This window comes from Pyrus communis, chromosome 7 (assembly GCF_041283825.1).
Source record: "Pyrus communis isolate YQ-2024b chromosome 7, ASM4128382v1, whole genome shotgun sequence".
NCBI classification, from domain to species: domain Eukaryota; kingdom Viridiplantae; phylum Streptophyta; class Magnoliopsida; order Rosales; family Rosaceae; genus Pyrus; species Pyrus communis.
In genome coordinates, this window is record NC_142571.1 from 30,031,157 (window position 1) to 30,057,637 (window position 26,481).

Consider the following 26,481-nt stretch of genomic DNA (forward strand, 5'->3'; position numbering starts at 1 on the left):
ATTGAGGTTCCACCATAAAAACAATTGGCAATATGGGGAGTAGCCCAAGACCATATAAGCACATAGCAAACCTTGTCCCTCACCGATGTGGGACAACTCTCAACAGTTACCTCCTCGCTCTCGGGACCGAACTCTTTCTCTTGGATGCTCAAAACCCTCTTCAGGTGACCGAGTAACGATTCGTCGTCCTTGGTTAATCTGGTTTGAATTGACACCAAACAGACGAGAGCCTCCGCTGTCAAATACATCATTCATAACTCATCAGACGAAGAACAAATGTGAAATGACACTATAATTTATTTGAGCTTAAGGAAAACGACAACATTACCAACGGGAAGGGAGTCCCTTTCCAAATGCTTTTTCATGAATGCACAAAGCCTCCAGGTCAAGCTGTTCATCTTCTTCGTCCCGTTTCAAGTGTAAGGGCGAGGTGCAGCATTGGGAACGTGATGGATTGTTCATCAGGCCCCACTGTCTTTGCTAAGATCTGCACACTTGCCCTCAGCAAGCGCTCAGCCTCCACATAATTCTTTGAGCGTGAATGCGAAGTTGCAAGATTAATAAGGTGTGTCGCTGAGCTCGGGTCCTCTTTACCCTTAAGTCTCTCTATGATCATCAGACATTCCTCCAGCAGCTCTCGGCCTTCCTTTCCTCCACAAGCACCTGTCAAATTCATATGCTAAAAGAGAGAGAAACTGTAGGTTTTACGATTAGAAAAAATTACAACATCTACCAAGTGTACCCGACAACATCTAGTCAAAGAGTAATAACTAAACAACCGCCACTATCATACAACGGCAGCACAATATGCTTTACAGAAACTTATGAAATTAGCTTTGAATAATCGCAATGTTCAATTATCTCTTTTCTATATAAAGAGATGGCTTCATTTGCATTTCCTGTAATGAATTAGAGCCTTGCAACTGAGAAGCTATTGAGAGAGAGAGAGAGATCAACACACAGCACACACAGAGAGTCAGATTTCACACTTCACATGGGCCAGGGAGCACATAGCCATTCCAACTCGTCCATCATTTTCTCCATATAATTTTTTGTATATGTTCAAAACTCTGAACGACAAGAAAGAATGAAAGTGATCAAACTCAACCGGCTAAGAACCAGCCAGTGCACAAGGAGCAAAGTAATCCATTCTACAAAGAAGGGGAAAGCAATTAAACCTTAGAAAAGGAGTTTCTGCCTCGGTAGACTTTCCTTCTTTATGAGCAACTTCACCCTTAAAAAATGAGTTGATCCAAATTCATTTAATCTACCTAAATGAATAGTAATTGACTGCAATAAATAATAATTGGCCAAGTGCATCTCTATCCCTAAAACTAAATAGCATAGTCCATTTTACTAAAATATTATTAATTTATTATTATAAAATAATAAAAAATTTATTTTTTTATTTGTTATAAATAGGTAAAAATTAGAGAGATAACCTTTACTAGGGACAGAAGAGAAGCGGGTGCAAAATATCACACTGTTTAGTTTCGTAACTATAACACAAAAAAAAATTGCAGAAAAAAGAGGAAGAGAGGGATACTTGTTGTAAATTTGTGAGAATGAATGCCCACAAAAGTATAATTGTTGTTATGTGATGTTTTCAAAAGAGCAATAATTTCACTTTTGGTTTGTTACGGATGTGGCACTATATAAATAGCACTATGTGTGTGATAACAATACACAACAAAGAAAAGAAGTGAAAGCAATAATATCAGTATCTCTCCCTTCCTCTTTTTCCTGCAATTTTTTTGTGTTATAGTTACGAAACTAAACAATGCGATATTTTGCACTAGTTTCTCTCCTGTCCCTAGCAAATGTTATCTCTCTAACTCTTGCCTATTTATAACACGTTATCAGCACAATTCTCTAAACTTAACCAGTTCTCATCTCCCTTCACCAAAAAATGTTTCATCCAAGGATTTTATTATTCTTCTTCATCATCTGCCTCACCTGCTTGATATACCTTTGCCAAGATCTACTAGCATCACACCTGTTCCTGGTTCTCAATATAACAATTACTTATATTTTTTGTTTCTTGTTTGGTGTAGCTCCTGACTACTAACCCAGTGTTTATTTATGTTAATTTTATTGTGATCAAAGATGGTGCGGTACAATCGCCCATCTTGAACTGCAAATTTAATTTTACTGCAATTTTAGGTGGTGCGGTATAATCGTCCACCCTATGTTATATTGTTTCAATGAGAATGATGCGGTACAATCGCCCTTCTCATTAATCATGTAAATCTCGAGCCTGAAGTTTCGAGTGCTTATCATTTTGGTCTGAAGATCAAACTGAAAAATTTGTAACAACCAGAAGTTCTAACACTACATTCCTCCATAATACATATTATTGCAAATTCTTACACATCTCATTTTTCTTAAAGAAAAGAAAATGACGAATTTAACAAAACTTGATTTTGTTGCCCTGGATGTTACTGGGAAGAACTACTTTACCTGGGTAGTGGATACCAATATTCATCTAAAGGCAGGGAATCTTGGAGAAACTATCAAGGAGGAAAACAGTGCATCATCTCAAGATCAGGCAAAGACCGTGATCTTTATCTGTTGTCACCTTAATGAATGATTGAAAAGCGAGTACCTAACGGTTGAAGATCCATTAGCCTTCTACAAGGCATTGAGAAATAGATACAATCACCAGAAAATAGTGATTCATCCAATGGCTCGTTATGAGTGGACACACCTAAGGATTCAGGATTTCAAGTCAACTTCTTAGTACAACTTTACAATATTTAGAATTAGCTCCCAGATGAAACTTTGTGGGGAGACCATCACTAAGGAATATATGTTGAAAAAGACTTTCAGCACCTTTCATGCCTCCAACGTGCTCCTGCAACAGCACTATAGAAAACGATGTTTTACTGAGTACAACCAGCTGATATCGGTGCTCCTTGTAGCTAAACAAAACAATAAGCTCTTGATGAAAAATCATCAGTCCCGACCTACTGGATCGGCGTCATTCCCAGAAGTGAATGTTTTTTCCTTTGAAGTGAATATCACATCCTCTCGTGGCAATCATTACAAACAAAGACGTGACTACATGCGAGATTGGTGGAACGAGAAACGCAAGACTCATGATGTCCAATTTTACAACCAGGGTCCAATGCATAATTTAGGCTCGAGCTTCAAAAATATAAATCGCCACAAAGGTAAAGCTCATATGAATAGTACTCATAAAAATCCTGAAGGAACCTGCCATAGGTGTGGTGGCAATGGGTATTGGGCGCGTAAGCATACTTAACACTATATCAACAATCCGAGCAAGGTTTTAACGAGGCAACTAATGTTGATATGTGGGCATCTAAGGGGGAATGTTGTAAAATTGTGAGAATGAATGCTCACATTAATGTAATTGTTGTTATGTGATGTTTTTCAAAAGAGAAATAGTAGTGTAATTGTTGTGTGAATGTTTCAAAAAGAGCAATCATTTCATTTTTTTATTTGTTATGGATGTGGCTCTATATAAAGAGCACTCAGTGTGTGATTACAATACACAGTAAAGAAAAAAAAAGTGAAAACAATAATATGAGTACATCAAACAGAATGATTCAATCGGATTAATACACTTCATTCCCTCTCTCCATAATGAAGTCTAAAACATTCTAGTGGGTTGTGTTCAATTGCCTTGATAAATCGCACACTGGATCAGGTACATCCATTGGTTTAGCCTGGTCGAGGAAATTGGTTTCGACACATTTTTCCTTGAAAGAGGTTTGATACAAGTCCACCAGATGTTTTGGGATACGACAAATATGCGCCCAATGCTCATTGCCACTATACATATGGCAGGCTCTTTCAAGATTTCTAGGAGTGATATTCATATGAGCTTCACCTTTATGACTATTTACATTTTTGAGGCTCAAGCCTGAATTATGCCTTGTACTCTGGTTGTAAAATTGGACACCATGATTATTGCCTTTCGCATTCCACCATCCTCACATGTGGCCACATCGTCGTTTGTAATTATTGTCACGAGATGATATGGTATTCACTTCAAGGGAAGCAGCATTCACTTCTAGGAATGTCGTCGATCCAGTAGGTCGGGACTGATGATTTTTCATCATAAGCTCATTGTTTTGTTCAGCAACAAGGAGCATCGATATCAACTGGTTGTACTCAGTAAAGTCTCGCTCTCTATACTGTTGTTGCAGGAGCACGTTGAAGGCATGAAAAGTGCTAAAAGTCTTTTCTAGCATATCTTCCTCAGTGATGGTCTCCACACAAAGCTTCATCTATGAGCTAATTCTGAATATTGCAGAGTTGTACTCAGCAACTGACTTGAAATCCTGGATCCTTAGGTTTGTCTACTCATAATAAGCCATTGGAAGAATCACTGTTTTCTGGTAATTGTATCTATTTCTCAATGTCTTCCAGATGACTAATAGATCTTCAACTGTTAGGTACTCGTTCTTCAGTCCTTCATCAAGGTGACAACGGATAAAGATCATGGTCTTTGCTCGATCTTGAGAAGATGCACTGTTTTCCTCTTTGATAGTTTCTCCAAGATTTCCTGCCTCTAGATGAATCTTGGTATCCATTACCCAGATAAGGTAGTTCTTCCCATTAACATCCAGGGCAACAAAATCAAGTTTTGCCAAGTTTGCCATTTTTTTTTCTTAAAGAAAAATGAGATGTGTAAGAACTTACAATAATATGTATAATGGAGGAATGTAGTGTTAGAACTTTTGGTTTTTACAAATTTTTCATTTTGATCTTCAAGCTAAAATGATAAGCACTCGAACCTTTAGGCTCGAAATTTACATGATTATTGAGGAGGGTGATTGTACCTCACCGCTCTCATTGAAACAATATAGTATAGGGTGGGTGATTATACTGCACCACTCAAGCAATAGGAAAATTTAAATATGCAGTGCAGGGTGGACGATTATACCGCACCACCTAAAATTGCAATAAAATTAAATCTGCAGTTCAAGATGGGCGATTGTACCGCACCATCTTTGATCGCAGTAAAATCAACATAAATAAACACTGGGTTAGTAGTCAGAAGGTACACCAAACAAGAAATAAAAAATATAAGTAATTGTTATATTGAGAACTAGGAGCAGATACGGTACTAGCAGATCTTAGCAAGGGTACATCAAGCAGGTGAGGCAAAGGAGGAAGAAGAACAATAAAATCCTTGAAGGAAGCATTTTTTAGTCAAGGGAGATGAGAACTGGTTAAGGTTAGAGAGTTGTGTTGATAACGTGTTATAAATAAGCAAAAGTTATAAAGATAATCTTTGCTAAGGACAGGAGAGGAGCGGAAATATCACACTATTAAGTTTCGTAACTATAACACAAAAAAATTGCAGGAAAAAGAGGAAGGGAGAGATACTAATATTATTGCTTTCACTTATTTTCTTTGTTGTGTATTGTAATCACACACGAAATGTTCTTTATATAGAGTTACATATGTGACAAACCAAAAATGAAATGATTGCTATGTTTTAAAACTTCATATAACAACAATTACACATTATTGCTCTTTTGAAAACATCACATAACAACAATTACACTACTGTAGGCATTCATTCTCACAATTTTACAACATTATTTTTAATTTCTGAGATTTTCTTTATTTATATAAAAAAAAATATCATTAATTTCTGACATTGTATCTATTTTTTTAAAATTTTTTAGTCAAAAAATCTAGACAGTTGACCTAAAAATCAAACGGTCCAGATTGTGTCGTGTCATTATCCGTTGGGTTTGAATTTCAAATTTTTTTTACCGTTGGAAATCTAATGGCCCAGAAAACTAGCCGTTGGAAATCCAACGGCTGAGGCTTAGCCACGTGGCCCAAGTCCCGCGCCCCTTTAGCCGCCTGCCGCCTTATCGAAGACACGTGGCCACGCGCCTAACGCAAAAAAAAAAATTTGTGTTGTCCACTGACGTCATGCTATGACGCCAAATAGGCTGGCTCCTACCTCAACCCATTTTGGGCTAGCTTACAAACTAACTTGGAATTTGGGCTGGCCTATTTTTAGGGGTGGTGGGGGTTTTTTTGGATGCCAGCGTATTTTTTTAAGGCTTTGGGCCAGCCTCCAAAGGAAGGGTGGACTTGCTCAAGATTGCCGAGGCCAAATAAAGGTATGACCAAATCCTCACTTTCAGCACCTCTGCTTGATTCTAGAAGAGTTAATGCACTATTGTAGAATTCTACTGCTTTGGAAGTTCTTCCGATGGAGCTGAGAACTTTTGCCATGCCCAAAATTGGCGTGGTAGGAAAAACACTATTTTTCCCTGAAGAAAAGATGGCAATAACCACTCAACAAACACAAAAAAAAACTCCTATCTTGCAGGCAGCAATCAGTGAAGCCACAATGGAATCGTGCAAAGTCAAAGTCACATACATCATGATTTTATTAAAACGCATTTTAAGGAGATCGAGTAATTTGACCACCTAGTATCATTCACCAAAGAAGTCGTATAACCCAATTCGGAACAGCCAACTGAGTTACGAGTAGTAAAAGCTCCAAATTGACAAGAGAGCTTACCGTATATGTTCTCCATGTTACTGACAGCCCTCCTGTATGCAGACATTCATTTCTCAAACATCCCCAAAGTTGAATACATGCTCCCCATGTGCAAGAGGACTGAATCCAGAAGCGGTTCACCATCCTTCAGACTGTCAACAACTTCATTCAACTGGTCGTCCATTAAAATGCACCAACAAAAAGGAGAGCAATAACAGCTTACAGACGGCAATGGGAGAGAAAAACTATACATGCTTTCCCTAGAGAAGGAAAAAAGAAATTACCATAGGCTGTAGGGAATCAACAAATTTCAAGTCGCCAATAGCCATGTATCCTAGAGCTATGATGTCAATGGTGGCAGCTTCTTCAATGCCTCTAACGCCGCCATTCATCCTTTCCTTCACAGCCTCATAAGTGGCTTGAAGTAGGTCTATACCATCATTCTTGTTCCCCATCATAATCAACCTTTAAATTCATCAAGTAACTCTTGCAATTCTCTCTCAAAACTTTTCATCCCATCCAATCTATTACTTGATTGCTTAAGAGAAGTTCTGAACCTGCTAATCATTAAAACTGGTTTAGGGTCATTGACTCATCATTTTGAGATGAAACTAAGCGCTCATTCGGTACCTAGGATTGGATTTGATTGGATAACTCACTAGATTCAAGGTATATCATCGAAGAAATGAATATTTTTTTCTGAGTTGAAGGTAGAAGATGGATTACTCGTGAAGTAAACTTACCACTTCCAGTCCCCACAAAATGGTAGGATATCAACCAACACCTCATAACTTATCCCCTCCAATTCCTACACAATGAAAAACCTTTCATTTCTTACTTCAAAATACATGGTGATTCTTATGAGTTACTCAATCGAATTCATTCCTAAGCATCAAACAAGCCCTCAATATTTTAGAAACTGCACTTGGCAAAAATCAATAGAAACTGCATAGTTTTTCACCTTTGAAAGTGCTTTTCTTGGGCTGCCAGGTTTCCATCCTATGAGCCAACAGAAGCAAAAGTTCTGCCAGGTTTCTTGGGCCCTTTTCTTTTGGGCCCTCACTCTAACTAGTCCGTTCGTAAAACCTTATTTTTATAGTAACCCCTAACAAAAATAGGAAGGCTTTCTTGTCAAAATAGTATTTGAGATTGACATAACTCCTTATTTGGTTCCTAACAATAAAAATAGAGATAAGTGGTCCCTGAGTTTGTCACTATAAATCATTTTGGTCATTCTGAAAACATTTTTGTCAATATTCTCTTGAAGTGGAGGGACATGTTTGACAAAAATACCCTTAAAAAGGTGGTCACGTAGTCGTTCATGTGACAATTTAACAAGGATATTCATTTTCACAAAATGACCTAAATAATTTATGATGGACAAACTGGGGAATCACTTCTCTCGATTTTCATTGTCACGGACCAAAGAAATGAGTTATGTCAAGCCCAGAAAGTGGCTAAAAGGCCAATTGAGAGCTATGCCCAGGCACGATGGTAATAAACGTATAACAAAATTGCAAAACACAATGATTTACATAAAACAGGTTCATCGACCACTAATACAATGTTATATGTTAGACTGCCTTTGTATGGTGACCCAAGAAACCACGACGGTAAACCCATTTTATATAAAGTCGATTGTCGTATATACCATGTTCACATAATCTGGAGGAGGAGGAAGGGCTGGAAAAAAATCCCAAAAATCCCAAACCAAACCGAAAAAATCCCGATCCCAAACCAAAATTCCCGAAAATTTCGGTATGTCATCCCGAACCAAACCGAAATTTTCGGTATGGGATTCGGTATTACATCTCCATTTTTTCGGTATTCCCATACCGAATAGAAATAAATATTATATATATATATATTATTTTTTAATTATAAGAGAATTATTTCAACCGTTCATTGTTTTAGATTTAATCTGTGCCGTTCATTTGTTTTTAGGTTAGATCCCATTTCAATTTTCACTTCCGTAGCTTGAAGTTGAAACGCAGCCACCAGCTTTCCTTCACCAGAATCAGTGAATCACCACCACCCAGCTTCACAAATCAACACCCAGCCACCGGCGCCACGCCAAAGCATCCTTCACGAATCAAGGGGAGCAACCACAAGAAGGGAGCAACCACAAGCATCAACAAGAATCAAGGGGAAGAGTACAAGTACCAACAAGAAGGGAGCAACCACAAGCATCAACAAGACCAAGGGGACGAAGGGGCCGAAGAGGCCAACAATATTTATAGACTTTAAGCTTTGCTTTTTAGCTTTTGGTTTGTAACTTAATTATTGAAACTTTGGCTCATAACTAATTTTTTTGATTTTGGGTTTGTTACTTTATTTATTTTAAAACCTTGGCTTGTAACTATTATTTTTGCTTTTGAGTTTGTTACTTTATTTATTTTAAAACCTTGGCTTGTAACTATTATTTTTGGTTTTGGGTTTGGTACCTAATTTATTTTTATTGCATGCATGATGCATGTGTAGTGGGCAAATTGAAACTTTGTGCACAAATAGGTAGTGGGTAGATTGAAACTTAATTTTAGCCCAAAAACATAATATGTCAAATTTTAGCCCAAAAACATAATATGTCAAATTTTAGTCCAAAAGCCCAAAAACATTTCGGGATTCCCGATTTGTCCCGAAATCCCAAAAATTGGGATTCCCGAAAATTTGGTTTGGGATTGATATTGAATTTGGGATTCCCAAAAATTTCGGTTTGGGAATCGGGACAAGGGTTTCGGTATGGGATCCCATACCGAACCACCCCTAGGAGGAACCATCTGTTTATTGAAAAGTGGTTTTGGCATCAAAACTGTATGACACAAACAAGCATTTCCACCACGGGCAACTAAAAGTCTAATACTATAGATATAATGTCTTCAATTTTACGAAGGCATCAGAAAATACAACAATTATCCCACAAAAAACATAACGTTGAGCCCCACGACGTTCTGAGAGGTCGAAATTGAAAGGTACGGTGTCCAGTGTTTATGCAGCTCGGATTTTAACTTTAAGAGTCCATTGAACCTTCCCCGGCGGCAAAGAGATGGACTTAGGAAGGCGCAGTGTCACCTCATACTCTCCCACGGTTAACAAAGGAGATGGGAGATGGACGTTTTCGGGTAGAATTTGCACGGAAAGCTGCCTTGCCACCTAAACCAAAATAAACTGTATCAGCTAAAAATAGGAAAGAGAGAAAATTTGAGGGAAGCTTAAATGCATAAAGAACAAACCATATACCTCGGCCACTATATCCTCGGTTGTCACGGGGGATTTCAATTCTATAGGGTCCTCTTTTGTTGCACGCGCACGGAACTTTTTAAGGTCGATGGGCCTCCGCAATACCTGTAAAAGTTTGTAAAGTTCAGATCACCCCTTAAGTTCTTGTATGCATCAGAGATTCAAGCAGCTTTCGAAATTATAGTTTCACATCCCACTTTAAGAAGAGAGCTTAACTACATTAAGAAATCGAGATCAACGACAAATTTGAACGAATTTCAGTTCATACTTCTAACAAGCATTCTATACTATATCAAGCATTCTATTAGTCTATAAAAAACAACCACATTAGTGAACATAAACTGGCATATGCGTCCCTCTATGCTTCAATCAACAATTAAAATATATAGAAATAGGTTACGAACCAGGCGAGCATTATCCAGGATTTTCGCCGCCTTTTGATATGCTTTCTGCTTAGCTTCCTCAGACACCGCAGCAACTACTTTAACCTCCTCAACCTCTTCCTCTACTTCAAGCAGGGAGTTCTGAAAAACATCCACGACAAGCGTTACTGAATCAAACAAAACAATGGTAACAGACGAACATTTATAACACAATCCATCCAAGAACAAAGTAAAGAACCTTGCGATGCTCTTTGATGAGATACGCATACTTGTCAATGTTTGGGACAGCAAGCAATTTCGGCATCAAGTGGTTGCGAAAATACCCCGGCGCAACCTTCACCGTCTCACCGGCTTTACCGAGCTTGTCCACGCTCTAAATTCATCAAATTAATCCCACTAATCAAATTTAATCATTCATTAATCAAAATCCAACACTAATTACTGAGTTTATGGAGAAATGCGCACCGTCGTTAGGATAACCTCCAAATGTCGGAATCGAACTCCTTGAGAAGCATATATCAGCGGATTCATCATCCGATCCGAGCCCCCGGAGCTGTGGATGTTGGTGTCTTTAACGATTTGACGGAGGACATTTCTGCCATTTCGCAAATACGCCATTCCCAAACTTCTTCTAACCTAATTCAAAGCATTTAATCAGAAACCGTACAGAAGAGAAAATCAATTTTGAAATTATTTTCCTTCGGTTTCTCGGAAACCAAACAGCGATGCGTAATTAATTTCACGGTGATGAAAAGAAAAACAATGATAATTAGTATTTCGAGAGAAGAATACGTACCGGCTACGGCGATCGAGTAGCGAGATGTGGCGGCAACGACGGTGGCGAGTGGGAAGGGAGAGAGGGGTTTAGGGTTTTGGTGCGACGGGGTTGAAAGTCACAGTGGAAGAGTGAAAATTGAAAGAAAGGGCCGAAGGGGGGAGAGAGATTCAGAATCAGGGGTTTAAAGCCAATTGTCTAAAACACCCCTGAAAATGAAACGAATTTGCACTCTCACAAAGTAAGCATCCAAAGGTCATCTCCAACCGACCCGGCCAAAGTGTCATAGAGCTAAAAATAGCTCGGAATGACACAAAAACCGTCTCCAACTGAGAGCTAGGCCAAAGGGTTTGTGGGTTCCATCAGGCCCAAACCCCCAAATCAGTTCAGCAGGCTGGCCATTTCCAACCAGCTAACTAGCCCTTTAGCCTAGCCTTCCAATGCCATAATGTCAAGCTTGACATTTTGCAAGCCCTCAAGCTCTAAACTTAACATTTTGCCAACCAACTAACCAGCCCTCTAGCACTAGAATGTCAAGCTTGACATTTTGCCAGACCTCAAGCTCCAGAATGTCAAGCTTGACATTTTGCCAGTCGTCCAGCTAGGCCCATTTGAATGCCAACAGGCTACTTGGCGTCAGCATGACTCCAGCTAGCAACGGCTAGCTAACGTCATGTTGCTGTCAGGTTACTGTTCAAATTTGAATTTTTTTTTTTGACGAATTTAAAATTTGCACAACCAATTACATCTTGACACGTGGCACTCGAAATCCTATCCGAAAATTATTAAGATTACATAAAGATAAGAAATCTGGAGAGTTACTCACATTAGCAATACGTGTCACTCGAAAACTCATCCAAAAAATTATTGAGATTATATAAAGATAAGAAATCTGGAGGCTTATTCATTTGGCGACAAGTGGCACTCAAAATATGTCTGAAAATCTTATTTTAATATGGTAGTTTAATTTAATCAACCATATTAATTTAACTAAAATAATAAATTATATTTGGCCTATGGTCCTTTGGCCCTCTTGGTTGGGGATGGTTTTTTGTCAAAGGGTTATATTTGGCCTATGACCCCTTGACCCCTTCGGTTGGAGATGGTATAAAATAAGGAAAACTAATGAAAATGGCTTGAAAACTTTGAGTTTTAACGAAAATGACAAAATAAAAGGTAAAGTAAATAATACCATGATTGACTTTTTAGTGTAAAAATGTGGTTTTTCGTTAAAGTGAACAGTATTGGAAGCTTTTCATTAAAGTACCCTATAAAATATAGCCTAGCATTGTTCATTAAAATATAATTTCTTGCAGAGCTATAGGGCTAAAATGAGCCATTTGGCCCTTCGATTGGCCTAACTCTTAAAAATTTACACAAGTGTTGCTTTTATCACATTTTTCATACCACAGTTGTACCGGCATCCTAATAAAAGTAGAACCCACATGTGTTGGTGGACTTTACATTTTTTCAATACTATGTAGTTAAGCACTGCATAAAACTTTAAAATTTTAACAATGTTTTTTTTCTCTCTAATAAAAGCACTTTTAGAAAACAAGCTTATGAGCATAAGTGCTTACAATTCTTTTGTGTATTCCTCTAAAAGACCACTCTAGACGGAGATACTAAAAAATTTGATGTAAAGAGATAGACACATTACTCTAATCAATCTACCATACTCATTTCTACAATAGAAATGTTTCGTATTTTTATCTTATTAGCATTATAGAGAGATTCGAACTTGAGAGCATAATCCTAATGCAAGTCCAACAAGAACCAAAGTCAATGGGTATGATGATTGTGTAACCAATAGTGGACTAGTAGGACCATTCACAAGGTCTACTCGGTGTTTAAAGGCCAACGAGATTTAGTGGTCAAGTCACAGCAGTCCACCTTTCCAATCGCAAAACAGACTAAATGAAACATTTCAACCTCCCTTTGTCACTTCCGTGTAATTTACCAGCATAAAAAATCGAACCCAAAACGAATTGTGTTGAATATGGGCCTGAAATTTGCTCCAACCATTGAGATACCCCCTGGTGGTTAAGGACAATGGAACCGGATCCCCTCCAGACCCTTGTAAACTGAGCCTACTAAGCAAGGGATCCAGACCGTTGAAATTTGATCCAACGGCCACAATTATTATAACTTTTAGAGGAGCCCCTGTTTGTAGCTGTTGGATCAAATTTCAACAGCCTGGATCCCTTGCTCAGTAGGCTCAGTTTTATTGGGTCTGGAGGGGATCCGGTTCCAATTGCAGTACACCAATAGTAGCAAAGATTCATTTCAAAAGTGAGATACAGCTTAATTTGATTTGCAACACTTGAATATGCAAAAGTACAGCACCAGAAGCGTGATCATCGATCATAAACGCGAAACATACTACACACAGAAAAAAAAATTGTGTTCCCACGTCCCAGATTCGTGCAGGAAAATCGAAATGTTGAAGAGAACGAGATCTAAAAACATTTTAAGACTACATTTACAGTGGATACATTCATATAAAACCGATGTGTGCCCAAACTGAGGAGCAAAAAACTCCCTGCCTTGCAGGACAATACATCCAGAAGTGATCTGAATAGCAAAATATCCCGGCAGGACCGGCTCAAAATTTTAGCACCGATGTTGCTTCTGCTCGTCTAAGGGCCGTCTTCTTGTGCTGATGAAAAAGGAGGGTTTATGAGCCAAATTATAGGGCGGGCGACCATCAGAAATGCAAGAATGAACGTAGGCTGACATACAACATACACTTGGAGAGAGAGAGAGAGAGAGAGAGAGAGACTTACTGCTTAAAATAAAGCCCTGAAGCAAGCTCTGAGCTCTCTCGGCCTGCTCTGGAGTACCTGAAATTCGAATGATCTTTTGTGTTTCCTCCGGTCTATCCTCTACCAGGGTCACATTAGCTCCTGATAACTGTTCAGGTCGAAATAAAAGTCACAAAATACAGTTAATCATAGCTAAAGTCGGAAAACAAAGGCAGCAAATGACTAAAAGAGTTCATCAGGCTGACCTCACTGATCTGAGCAAGCTTGTTTCTCGATTTCGTTATGAGCTTTGAAACTGCCTGCTCTGGTATTACAACTTCAAGTATACTCCTAGTGACAAGCGTCACAGGCATTCTAACAGAAGATATAGAAAGCATCAATAATATGAATTACTCAACATTGATTGGTAACAAATATAAAAAGAAAAATATGCATAGAGAGAGAGAGAGACAGAGAGGGAGGTAGAGAGACTATGATTAATAAGAGGCCTAAATAGTTAAGCGGAGAAGAAATTAGCTACCTATTCAAAGAGCTCGGAGCATCTTCACGCCGTTCACTTTCGTGTGGCTTTACTGTTTCATTGGCAATCCCTCCAGCATCCTACAATAGCAGTGAATGAAATAAGGATAGACTCAAGTACAACCATATAATGATTACTGAAAAGAACAAAAGATCTAAGGCAAAAAGAAACAGCTTAATGGATAGAGAAAGCAACCTTTGATGGCTGTGCTATTCCCCCAGTTGGCACATTCTGATACATTTTCATAGGAGGATCATTTCCAGTATGAGCTTCACGAACTGGAAATGTGTTATTCGGAGATGGGTCTATTGCGAAAGCACTGCCTGCAGGGCCTGGTGCAAAAGCAGGTGGTGGTGTATCCTTTCGAAACAACTCTCTATATAAGTAACTCCGTATTCTTGACGTCACCTCAACAAGAGCATGTCGAGCTGCTTTTATTTCCCCTACAATCTGTATATGACAAGCAGGAGATATTCAGAATTGGCTAAATTGTAATTGATCCTCTCCACCAGGTAGTCCGGGCCTTTATAACCTCGGGGATTTATTTTTCTTGACCATTTATTTTATTTTAGTGTTGGACAGTTCACCTGATAAATGACACTAAAAATGTAGACGCCACATTCAAACACACACAGATATTGGATAGAAGCAAGCATTCACAAGATATTCTAGGCAAACATGATAGATTCATAATTGGATATGACCAGACCCTTTATATCTTCCAGTAAAATTTTCACATATCACAGTCGACGATCACCATATATCTAAATATACAAGGCCCGCTTAAAAAGGAGCCAACCATGTGATGTTTCAAAAGTAAGAACTCATCTTTAGTTTGCAAGTCCACTAAGATGGTATTCAGCCAAACAACAAAAAAGTCTGCCAATGAAGCTTCTCAGATAACGAGAAGAAAGGCGCATAACAATAAATCTGGCATTTCCATGAATTAGCAAGTAGAATGACAAACCTGTACAAGTACATCATCCCCTGATACACACGTGGGAAGATCATCTATGGGAAGAATTTGTATATCTGCACCAGTAAGTCGCCTCATATCCATTAACAACCCTTCTCTTCCATCTAACCATCCAATATCACTTGTTGGGACAAGTAGCCTAGTAGTTATAGTGTTCTCTTTGTCTGGACTAAGATCGACAATGCGAGTTTGAATATGCAACAAAGCTTCCTGAGCTGGAAACAGCTCGTCATCAGGACCCTATATACACACATAAAACGGTCAACATCTTTCCACAAAAAAGATAGAACAACGGAGAGGGCAGGGGAGGATAAGCATGTCAAAAAGCCAACCATTACGATTAACATGTCCATATTAGTTAGCAGAGTCACCAGCAACAAGGGTGTATCATCTCTTCAAATTAACACACAACAGAAGAAAATGCACCCTTGCAAGTTAAATACTATCCATCCAGATAAACAATAGAAAATTATGAAGTACCTCCTCAGAAGAGATTATGATTATCTGTTCATCTTCACCAACCACAGGGTTAGTAGCCTTGACATCCACACCAATTTCATTTTGAAGCAGTTCCATAATTCCGGTTGAATCTCCAACTATAAGATCAACTTTGTCAACTGGACAAAGTATTCGAAACACAAGATCTTCACAAAAGGGCTGTGCATTATCAGTCATGGGAGCAGACCCATGTTCAATTGGATAACCCGATGAACGGGGGGCATAGTTGTTGTTTCTGATATTGGGGTTAGATAATCGTGGTCCAAAGGGAGCCCCATCCATGGGTGTCTTCCTTGCTGCATTGTTCATATGAGGAATATAATCATCATCAGGAGGAAAGAACCGTTCAGGTGAATGCATTCGCCCCTGGAAATGACTGCGATCCCGATGCTGACTCTCCCTCAAGCGTGATGAAATAATTGCCACAGCACTCTTTACATTATTCGGATCGCCTACTACCTGCAGCAGAAATGCAACATATGCTCAGAGGAATGCTAACTTAAAAGAGTTGCGTAAAGCCATTTGAGTCTCTTGCTAAAATGCAGCGACTACTAAAATCAATGGTTTACATTAAACAAACTTCAATATAACTAAACATCGAAAGAGGTGTTCAAATACACTCAGTGCTCTCCTGTCCAACAAGATGCAACTAAAATCTCAACATTTTTTCACAAAAACACTACCAATTAGAACTACAGACACCCAAGCAAATTCCATGGACACGAAAATACTCCGTCATTCAACCTAATTTATTCTTAGTGCGAGTCATTGACTACATCATTAAGCTTCCAACAATCGTTTTTATGTCCGGTCTGATGGTTTTCGCAGTTTCTAATAAGCTTAATCGGAAACAAAAGTTTCCAAACAAGACACTTATTACTAAAAATGGAATGCAGCTGAAAAGTTCATCAATCCGTGATATGCAACACATGAATCAGAATGCAGGTAAAGCTGTAAGTTCCGAAACCTGAACAATCTCCTCCGACATGGAAACACATCGAGGCAGATTATGATCTCTAGGCAACACCCTAATCTGGGTCTTAGTCTCCATCCTCATCTGCTCAATTATCTTCCCTCCCTTCCCCAGCAAACATCCCACATGCATTCTCGACACAACCAGCCGCGTCGCCACTCGATTCCCACCACCACCGCCGCCGCCTCTAACCCCACCACCATACTCATCTTCCTCCTCACCGCCAAACCCAGCAACATCACTCTCCAGAATCCTCTCATGGATCAAAAAAAGCGCCTCCTGCGCCGGCGAGAAGGACGGCATTCGCCCATCCGGGTCCCGCCGCCGCGTGTCGGTAATCTCAATAATCCGCTCCTCATCTCCCGGAATCAGTTCATGCACGTTGATCCATGCGCCGGTGTGCTGCCGAATCGACTTAATGATGCTACCGGACTTCCCAATCACCCCTCCGGCCCTCATATCGTGACAGAGAATACGGTACGTCGTAGTTACCGTAACCGACGGGTCCTGCTGAGGAGGCTTAGAGGGTCTTCCACCACCGCCGCCGCCGCCTCCACCTCCGCGGTGGCGGTGGTTGTTGTTGTTCGCGTAGTGGTGATTGTACCGAGGCCTGGTCCTACCCACGGTCTCCGTATCGTAGTCCTGTTCATAGTAGTACCGTTTAGATCTAGACCTCTCCATCTCCCAAAACCGCCTCTCAAAAAACCTAGGGTTTTTAACTTTCCGGGAATCGGAGGTCTAGGGGTTCAGATTGTCTTCGTCCTGGAGTTGAAGAAGCAAAGGGTAAGGGTCACTTCTGAGTTCTGAGGTCGGTCATTTTCCTAGTGTCCTTTGTCCTCCTCTGTTTGTTCTGTTTTCCATTTTCTTTCCTTCCTTATTTTCTGTTTGATTCGTCGGAAAGCGTGAGAAAATTGTTCAAATTTGAAAACCCTAGAAGATTTGGAGATTCTAGAGAGAGAGAGGGAGGAGAGAGACAGAGAGAAGGAGTCCAATTTGCAGAGTCTGTGAGGAGATTTGCCAGATTTAGCAGTTCAGTCTGGTTTACTTTACTTTCCTCAGAACCCAACTCTGAGGTAATAATAATGATAAATAATAAATAACAAATAATAATTGTTATACTTCTAGTCTCTTTCACATGAAGATGACGAAACGACGACGGTTTAGCGGTTCTTGGACTCTTGACTTGAGCATGGATAGCGTACGACGGATGTTGTGAGGTGGAAGATACACGGTTTGCATAATGGTACACATTGTCTTCTATCTACCCTAGAGTAGGGAAATGGAAATCGGACTTGAGTGCAAAAGAACAGAGACACGTTGTCATAATAACAAGAGATATTTTAAACTACTTTAATTTACAGGAATAAAAATCAAACTCGTAAGCAAGTGAACAAACCGAAGACGGAGCTTGGAAAGTTTACAGAGTGAGCTAATTTTCTTTTACTACTCGAGTAAGGCTAATATTACTAATTTTCTTCCCTCTTCTATGTATTTTTGTCTCCAGCTCTGGCATTGAAGGATCCAGAGGATCCGGATGGAATGGATTCAAAAAGAATCCTAGTCCTCGTATTTACACATAGTTTAAAGACCTAAACTTGAAAAGATATTTTTATATATAAATTTGCATTTGCATTTGCTTTTGGTACAAGGAATCTAAACACCTTGCTTGCAACTTTTGCATTTGATTTACAACTTGATTAAATAGTTTAATTTCTCTTTAATGGCAAAGTGAGCTTGTTGCAGTTGTATCCGTATTTAATTTCTTCAAATCATATCCCTTGCAGACAAGAAAATCAATCAAAAGTGAATGGTTATGTTATTTTATTTAGGGTTTTCTAATCAAAAGAAAACCAATTGGTTTGATGTAAAGAATGGTAGGAGAGGGAGTGCTTCACAATATTAGTACAACTTTACTTTCACCTTTTGTTACATTCCTTTAATATTAGAAGAAATATGATTCGACGTGCATGAATGGTAAAGCAAATGTTCATTTAAACCAATTTATTACAATAAAAGAGATTTTCACCATCTTTAATTTGATAGTCTTTGTTATTACAAATTCATATTATTATTTGGTTTTTTAGCTAAAATAGTCTTCAAGAGTGGTATAAATTTTTACTTTGGATTCTGATAATGAAAAACGATAGAAGCAGTTGCTGAATTTGTAACATCCCATATCGCTCAGAGGAGTGGATCATATAAGCCTTATATGTATATCCTCATCTCTACCTAGCATGATGCATTTTGGGAGCTCACTGGCTTCGGGTTCCATCGGAATTCCGAAGTTAAGCGAGTTCGCGCGAGAGCAATCCCATGATGGGTGACCCACTATGAAGTTCTCATGTGAGTTCCCAGAAACAAAACCGTGAGGGTGTGGTTGGGGCCCAAAGTGGACAATATCGTGCTACAGTAGAGTCGGGCCCGGGATGTGGTGGGGGCCCGGACGGGGATGTGACAAAATTTATACATTGTAAATCATTCTGATAAAAATATGTCAATATTCTTGTGCAAGTGGAGGGTTGATTTAACAAAAATATCCTTACATAGGTGACGGCGTGGTCGTTCACATGACAATTTAACAAAGATATTGACAAATTTTCCACGAAATGACCAAATCAATTTACGATGAACAAACTTATAGACTGCTTATATCGTTTTTCATTGTCAAAGTCCAATCTCCACCCCTAGTGTTGCCATCCAAATTCGTATGTCAGATCTTAACTTGTGAGGAGATAATTACACTTATAATCTCACTTTTGACATAGTTCATGTGTTAATTGAAGAAAGTTGAAGTTTTACCATAAATTAATTAGCAATATGGAAAATAGTTTAATTATTTATATGTATATGCAAAGTCTCTTATCTCATCAATATGAGATTCATTCGCAACACGCACTCTAATGTGTGGTGAAATTTCAAGCCTAACACGTGGACAACAAAAATTGAATGATGTGGGTCTCGTGTGGCCATTGGACTTGACACGTGGCTCTAATACTATGAAAAAAGTTAAGGTTCCACCGTAAACCTAATTGGCGATAAGTAGTCCAACTATTTATAAGCACATGTAAAGTCTCTCCTCTTATCAGTGTGAGATTCATTTTCAACGTTAATCACATGCATATTACACACTAAATGGTCTTATGCATGAACAACCAAATATCATTCTCATTTGCGAGTTTTTTTAATTTCAAATGGGTAAACATGTCATCATCCATTTGGTTGGTCTCTTGACGGTTGCACCAAATGCGATGGCATACATGTAAATTTAGATTAACGCGAGGACATTTTTGCCGCGAAACGCATAAAGCATGAACCTAAAGACGGTCGAAGGCGGAGGAGGGGATAACGCACAGCTATGGCTTCCGCCACGCTCCCCTTCTTCACTCTCTCACCTCCTTCCCCTGTAACTCTCTCTCTCTCTCTCCCTAAAATAATTTAGACAAAAATAAAATTCAGCATCAGCGAATTTCCAGTTCTTAATTTCTTACTTATTACGTTCACTTTTATTTTATCCACTACAGAAGGTGCAGCTGACAGTGGAAAGTTCGATGCTTTCGAGCTGTTCCCTGAGGCCGAAGGTGACAAATTGTTTCCATTTCTAACTGTTTTGTTGGGTTTCTTCTCAATTTTGTTTTCTATGAAATTATTTTTTCGATTTTTTGAAGTGAAATTTTTGCAGGTGGTTTCCCGAATGCAGAAAGATGGCAGAGGGCGGCGAGTGTGGCGGCGAAGAAAATTGGTACAAAAGGAAAAAACCCAATTGAATCATCCTTAATTTTCCTTGTTAATTGTATAGAAAATTGGTACAAAAGGAAAAAACTCACTATGTTGAACGAAGAAACGGATGACTTTCAAATTTTGTGGGACAAGTTTTCGTCGTGACTAATGCATCTCCTAGTTTTAACTCTTGAGACAAAATTTGGAAGTTGGCATTATTTCTTACTTAAAATAAGCTGAAATAGTGAGTTATCCAATCCAGTCTAATCCTGGACACTAAACGAAGCCTGAGTAATGGGTTTTTAGAGTTCTTGGTAAGCTTTAAGCAATCCAATTGTGAAGGTAGAATTGTTTAACGGCAAGCAACGCTAACTTGGACTAGGCCTGGGCTCGGTTTGGTACTGTTCGGTATCGAAACCGAACCCGTAGCGAAATTTCAGTATGGTATGAATGGTTGTACCCATTTAGCACCAAACCTAATAGGTTCGGTTCGGTTTGGTTCGGTTCAAGTATAGGTTTGGTTCAGTTTTTTTTTAGCTTTTGTAAATAAAAAAAAACACCCAAATCAGTTTTTGGCCCAAAATTAACAAAGTTCACACAAAACTTGGACGGTATTTTTAGGAGCAGCAATTTAGTCTAGATTTTGAACGTTCATGTAAGTGAATGCTTATCAAAAGGATACGGTCCATGTTGATGATTCTGCAATTTGGTGTGGTTTAGTGTGTATGTAATCCGAAAACACAGATTTTTGGTAGTTATATTATGTTATGGAAACAACCCATTACTCGTTTGAGCTAGCTCTCGTGGTGAATTCGAGTTTATGGAACTGTGTCTGGTTATTTTATCTGCAAATTTGATCTTTTCCTCAGCTGAAGTTGTATGATTCTCGTAACAAGATCAGTAGCATGCTTTCTCTGTATTGTTTTCGATTACTTACCGATATCCGTCTTGCCAATATTTATTCTTTAGACAAAGAAGGATGACATGTTGGGATACAAGATGGAGAGAGTGCCATTTCTTGAGGAGCAGGTTCGGAAGGTAAAAGACGGAGGGCAGCTCTTGGGAATGGACATTGAGAGACTACTGTTATCGGAGGATAACCGGTTTGATTTTGTCAATGACGTAGCGGGCGAGGCCATTGAGTATGTGGAGAACAACAGAGACGAGTACGGGGGGAAGAAGAAGGCCATCCTTCAAGTGATAAGCAACCGAGTGAATGATGCTGGGTTTTTTAGACCAGAGGCATATAAAGAATCTGACCCCTTCAAGCCAGGGCCTTCTTACTTGAAAGAAGAATTTACTTAAGAGTAAATTAGTTACACCATTGATACATGTTGTAATGGTTGATTTTTAATCCCCTTAGTTGATCTTGTTTGTCATTAGTCTCCGATGTTAAGTAAACTTGTAAACTTGTAAGGTGATGATATGCGATATGAGCCAATTGTCGATGTGTTGCTCGATGGATTATGATGACCTAACGAGTGTTGTGCTATGGTGTTTGTATTAAGTATGTGATGCTTGTAGGTGTACCTATTGAGTATGTGATGTTTAAAGGTGTTCGTATTCAGTATTGTTAGCAAAGCCCAAAAAAATGAGAATGATTTGGATGAACCGAGTACACAAAGACAGTACTGTCTTAGTTCATTTAAGTGGCTCTTCAAAATGAGATTCTATCATGTCACCAAATTATCATGTGGCAATTATCCAATGAATGAGTAGTGAACTTTCTATACACATAACAAACGTTTATTTATCAATGACGTTATTGAGATTAAAATTTAATTCGAATCTCTCCACCTCCTGACAATCTTAGTCAGCATCTTAGGGACCCCACCTTAAAGTGGGCCACATATGACGTGGCAAACCTGTGGTGAAAGGTCAAAGTGTCAAATGAATGTAAAGGGGTCCCACGTTCCTACCCAATCTGTTAATCCAGTTAGAGGTGCAGCTTCATTCTCGCTTTATCCTTCACAACAACAATTCCACCTCCACCACGTTCCTCCTAGTTCCGAACTAACTCGTCCCAACTCACCGACTCAACTCAGTGCCAGTAGTGCTACTACTGCTGGTGATAAAATGACTTTGATAAGCCCACAGCTGCAGAGGTTCGTCCTAACTAAATACCACGGCGGCTCATTCAAGACTGCCGCCGCAAAAAGCAGCTTCAACATAAAAGCAAGAAGCACAAGCTGCTCGGCGATTGCCATCGATGCGCCGGGTTCTTCCCTGACCGACGTGGCTGGAATCCGATGGGGTTCGACGAGTCTGCAGGGTGCCCGGGAGGAGATGGAAGATGCCGTCGTTGTCCGGTCTGAAGGCCTTGAAGAGTTCTCATTTGCCGCCGTTTTTGACGGCCATGCAGGGTTCAACTCGGTCAAGTTCCTCAGGTTGGACCATCACTAATTCCATTTAATTAAAATTTTAATAATTGGATTATGGACATATTTTACTGGTACACAAAAACTAGGCTTAAATGTCAAAATGGTTTCTGGGCTATAGTTATATGGCCAATTTAATTCCCGTGTTTTTTATTTGACTAATTTAATCATCGTGTTTATCTCTTTTAACCAATTAAAGACATTTCATTCAATCTATGTTAAAAAATTCAGAAGAAAAATTATAAGAGATATAATTATCCTTTCTCCTTACACAAAAATGCAAATCAATGAGAAATAACACACATAAGAGATAAAACTTCAAATCTGAAAATTGATTAAGGTTGTGACAGAAAAGAGAGGGGGTAATGTTAGGGAGGAGGTTGGGGAGTTGGGAGGAGAACATTTTTTTTTTTTAATTTTTAGTTTTATTTCATTTTTAAATATTATAAATCAAATAAATAAGTTTATAATAATATTATAAAAAAAAAATTTACAAAAATTAGATGGAAATGTTCTTAATTGGTTAACGGAAATAAACACAAGATCAAATTGACCAAATTGAAAACATAAGAACTAAATTGACCCAACGACTAAAACACAGGGACCATTTTAATATTTAAGCCCAAAAACTAAGTTAAGTCGATGTCTTTAATTTTGCTTGATGTTACTGAGATTCAAAGAGCGAGAGATAAAATACTTAGACTCGACGATTATATGTGACACATATACTAGTCTGAGAAAATTAGACTTGCACATTTTGCGTTTTGTTAGGTATTTGCCAATTTTTGTAGTAAGGATTAAATTGGCTTTTTGTAACAGAGATGAGCTCTACAAGGAGTGTTGTGCGGCTTTGCAGGGCGGGCTGCTACTACGTGGAAACGACTTCAAGGCCATTAGAGAGGCATTGCTGGAGACGTTTGAAAAAGTTGACTCTAAATTGTTAAATTGGTAAGTTGGTTTGGACTGTTCGGTAGGAAGGACTTATGCTCGTAAGCACTTATGTTAGAAGTGTTTTTATTATAAACATGTATAACTTTTAGAAGTCTTTATGCCAAACGAAAGAAGCGCTTTTGGTTATCAGAAAACACTTTTAGTTATTTCAAAAGTCATACCAAACGAGACCTTAAATTCATTTTGGTCTAATTTGCATCAAATGTGTAAACCATGTTGCCTCAAATATGTTTTGTATACATGTATATAATTGGGTTGAAGGTTTAGATGGTGTTTGATTGTGTAAAGGCTCGAAAGCAATGGGGAGGAAGACGGATCTGGTTCGACAGCTACCCTTATGTTCGTTGGAAACGATACGCTGGTTATTTCACACGTTGGTGATTCTTGTGTGGTATGTACCTTGTTTCAGCATTTGTATTTCACGCAGAACTTCATTTGTCAAATACCGGAAAGTGATACGAAATGTAGGAATGTTAAGGTTGAGTGGGATAGGAAAAATGTTGAAGCAATTTCACGGTTGTGTGTAATTTGCTGCATTTATCAGCTGACGGGCTGGTGCAGGTTCAATCTTGTTCTGGAAAGGCAGAGGTTCTTACGCATCCTCATAGACCGTACGGGAGCAACAAGGCTTCTCTTCGAGAAATCAAAAGAATCAGAGAAGAAGGTGGATGGGTGTGTTTTTCTATTCTTTGTTTATGATTTTCAGATTTCTTCTGTATAAAATATGAGACATTGATAATCTATAGCTTGGATATGTTATGACAACTTGCATATGGCGTCTACAGATCAGCAATGGAAGAATTTGTGGCGACATTGCTGTTTCTCGTGCGTTTGGTGACATGCGGTTCAAGACAAAGAAAAACGAGTAGAGTCTTTTAACTTTCTGCTCATCTTTCCAAAACACACAGATCAATTATTATCAGCTTTTTCATGGGAGCTTTGGCATATAGATAATCAAAGATGCATATATTGATGGCTTTTTGCATTTTATAATGGAAAGGATGCTGAAAAAAGGAGTTGAAGAAAGGAGATGGACAGAAAAATTTGCTTCTCGGTAGGTAATCCTTATGTTCTCGACGATCAGTTTCACCTATTTTGTTTGCTCCTTGTAGTTTAGGACGCTTTTGTATCGGTTCACTGCTAGCCAGTATGTTGTAGAACGCTTTCAAAAGCATTTAGTTTGTGCACTAATGTAGAGTAGCGGAGTAAGTAGCGTAAATTAGGTGGTTCTTTCTCTGTATTTTAGAATGTCGTTGTGCCTATCTAAGAATACTTCGATTCAAACTCCTTTTATGTTATGCCAGAGTACAATTCAACGGTGACCTTGTTACTGCATCTCCAGACGTTTTTCAAGTAACTTTCGGGACAGATTCAGAATTTGTTCTGTTAGCATCAGATGGCTTATGGGACTACATAAACAGGTCTGTTGGATTTAACGCTCTTGGTAAAATTTCAGACGAATGCCATGTTTTCTCATGAAATTGATCGCTCATGTAAAATTTGGTCACTGTTTCAGCTCAGATGCGGTGACTTTTGTAAGGAATCAGCTTCGAAAACACGGAGATGTTCAGGTTTAACTACTGCCTTCATTTAAATGCGTCAATCTACTTTAACGTTGTAATAAAAATGGCGATCTAGTGCTTAACTATACCGCCTGTTTTTTCCTATCTTGTTTTTTTCAGCTAGCTTGCGAAGCGCTTGCTGAAGCTGCTCTGGTAACAAATTACATAGAGTATTTTTTTTTCTCTACGCACATTAGTTAAATCGTTTTCTTTGGTAGTTAGTTATCTAATGACCTGATATTTTCACATATCGAACAGGATCAACGCTCGCAAGATAACATCAGCATTGTTATTGCAGATTTAGGGTATGTATCTGTCAGCTCTGCAATCTGGCTTTTCACCTTCCCGGTTAATTTTCAGAGTTTTCTGATCTAGTTTTTGATTCATCCGCAGGCGGACAGACTGGCAAGGTTTGCCATTTCAACAACAAAATGTTGTATATGAATTCGGCCAAGCTTTTGCTACGGTTGGGATTGTGTCGCTCGGAATTTGGATCTCGACATCTTTGCTTTCAACATGAACGTGAGACATCCCGGAGTCCGAAGAATGTATATAACGGAATCATGGAAATCATCAACATGGATTTTCACACGTTACGTTTGTATAATCTGAATTGTACATGCCTCACACCTTGATACTTTGGGATGTAGGCCTCAGTAGTAAATAAGAACTCATGTGATCGATGATTTGGCTGGATTGCTAGTTTTGTGATTGACATTTCTTGAAAATTCAAAATATATGTACATACATAATCCCTTCGCATATCATTCTTCAAGAAAACAAGCATCGAACACAAACCCAGAAAGTAAAATTGCTTCTGAATGTTGTTCGAGAGTTCACCGCCGAAAATTACGAAAAGTTACGGCAGAACACCGCCGAACATCACCATAATTTAATACAATTTTCATCGGTGTTCTTAACTTTTTACACTTCTCGTACATAGTGGGGGTAGGCACCCAATGTCCAACACTGATGGCCGAGTGGATTGAAGAGGAAATGGATCGTCGGAAGACAAAAGAACGCAGTGTGAATTTGCAAATTTCGTGTCATAACTCCGATTTGGACCCATGATACATTTCGGAAAGAGAACGAAACCGTGGTTCCTACACTCCATTTTGCTGTGATTCAGCCTCCAAAATTACGTTTTAATTTCTATAACAAAAATCGGACCTTCGATATCCGTCCGACTAATGTTGTTAGCTTTTGTTCTTAATTACCTAAGCCTTTTAAGTTGCTACAGGGAG

The 26,481-nt window shown here is 38.9% G+C and overlaps 4 protein-coding genes across 8 annotated transcripts; 2 read left to right on the plus strand and 2 right to left on the minus strand.

The window, feature by feature from the left end:
* Positions 1 to 9,331: 9,331 nt before the first annotated feature.
* On the minus strand, positions 9,332 to 11,055 carry LOC137735028 (Ribosomal protein L9/RNase H1). 2 transcript variants are annotated; one of them, XM_068474387.2, is made up of 6 exons: positions 10,919 to 11,055; positions 10,588 to 10,753; positions 10,361 to 10,495; positions 10,144 to 10,263; positions 9,740 to 9,844; positions 9,332 to 9,652 (listed from the first exon to the last, which is right to left on the minus strand). In XM_068474387.2, exons 2-6 carry the CDS (start codon positions 10,738 to 10,740, stop codon positions 9,488 to 9,490), a joined length of 678 nt encoding a protein of 225 aa, XP_068330488.1. In that variant the 5' UTR covers positions 10,741 to 10,753; positions 10,919 to 11,055; the 3' UTR covers positions 9,332 to 9,487. The 2 variants fall into 2 exon arrangements, with proteins under 2 accessions (XP_068330488.1, XP_068330487.1); XM_068474386.2 differs by having other exon boundaries at positions 10,588 to 10,758; positions 10,919 to 11,052.
* Positions 11,056 to 13,181: 2,126 nt separating this feature from the next.
* Positions 13,182 to 17,927, minus strand: RCF3 (RNA-binding KH domain-containing protein). The gene is made up of 8 exons (XM_068473211.2): positions 16,624 to 17,927; positions 15,639 to 16,115; positions 15,150 to 15,398; positions 14,378 to 14,632; positions 14,183 to 14,262; positions 13,908 to 14,016; positions 13,684 to 13,810; positions 13,182 to 13,556 (listed from the first exon to the last, which is right to left on the minus strand). Exons 1-8 carry the CDS (start codon positions 17,308 to 17,310, stop codon positions 13,537 to 13,539), a joined length of 2,004 nt encoding a protein of 667 aa, XP_068329312.2. The 5' UTR covers positions 17,311 to 17,927; the 3' UTR covers positions 13,182 to 13,536.
* A 1,964-nt stretch (positions 17,928 to 19,891) lies between these two features.
* Positions 19,892 to 21,794, plus strand: LOC137734574 (protein PLASTID TRANSCRIPTIONALLY ACTIVE 7-like). 2 transcript variants are annotated; one of them, XM_088697570.1, is made up of 4 exons: positions 19,892 to 20,032; positions 20,151 to 20,207; positions 20,327 to 20,368; positions 21,316 to 21,794. In XM_088697570.1, the coding sequence occupies exons 1-4, from the start codon at positions 19,985 to 19,987 to the stop codon at positions 21,649 to 21,651; spliced, it is 483 nt and encodes a 160-aa protein (XP_088553696.1). In that variant the 5' UTR covers positions 19,892 to 19,984; the 3' UTR covers positions 21,652 to 21,794. The 2 variants fall into 2 exon arrangements, with proteins under 2 accessions (XP_088553696.1, XP_088553695.1); XM_088697569.1 differs by having other exon boundaries at positions 19,899 to 20,032; positions 20,309 to 20,368.
* A 487-nt stretch (positions 21,795 to 22,281) lies between these two features.
* Positions 22,282 to 25,999, plus strand: LOC137734638 (protein phosphatase 2C 57). 3 transcript variants are annotated; one of them, XM_068473889.2, is made up of 11 exons: positions 22,282 to 22,733; positions 23,544 to 23,672; positions 23,964 to 24,066; positions 24,237 to 24,347; positions 24,461 to 24,540; positions 24,676 to 24,729; positions 24,980 to 25,096; positions 25,192 to 25,246; positions 25,358 to 25,390; positions 25,496 to 25,542; positions 25,631 to 25,999. In XM_068473889.2, the coding sequence occupies exons 1-11, from the start codon at positions 22,423 to 22,425 to the stop codon at positions 25,755 to 25,757; spliced, it is 1,167 nt and encodes a 388-aa protein (XP_068329990.2). In that variant the 5' UTR covers positions 22,282 to 22,422; the 3' UTR covers positions 25,758 to 25,999. The 3 variants fall into 3 exon arrangements, with proteins under 3 accessions (XP_068329990.2, XP_088553175.1, XP_088553176.1); XM_088697049.1 differs by having other exon boundaries at positions 22,294 to 22,733; positions 24,220 to 24,347; positions 24,466 to 24,540; XM_088697050.1 differs by having other exon boundaries at positions 22,294 to 22,733; positions 24,220 to 24,339.
* Positions 26,000 to 26,481: the final 482 nt, after the last annotated feature.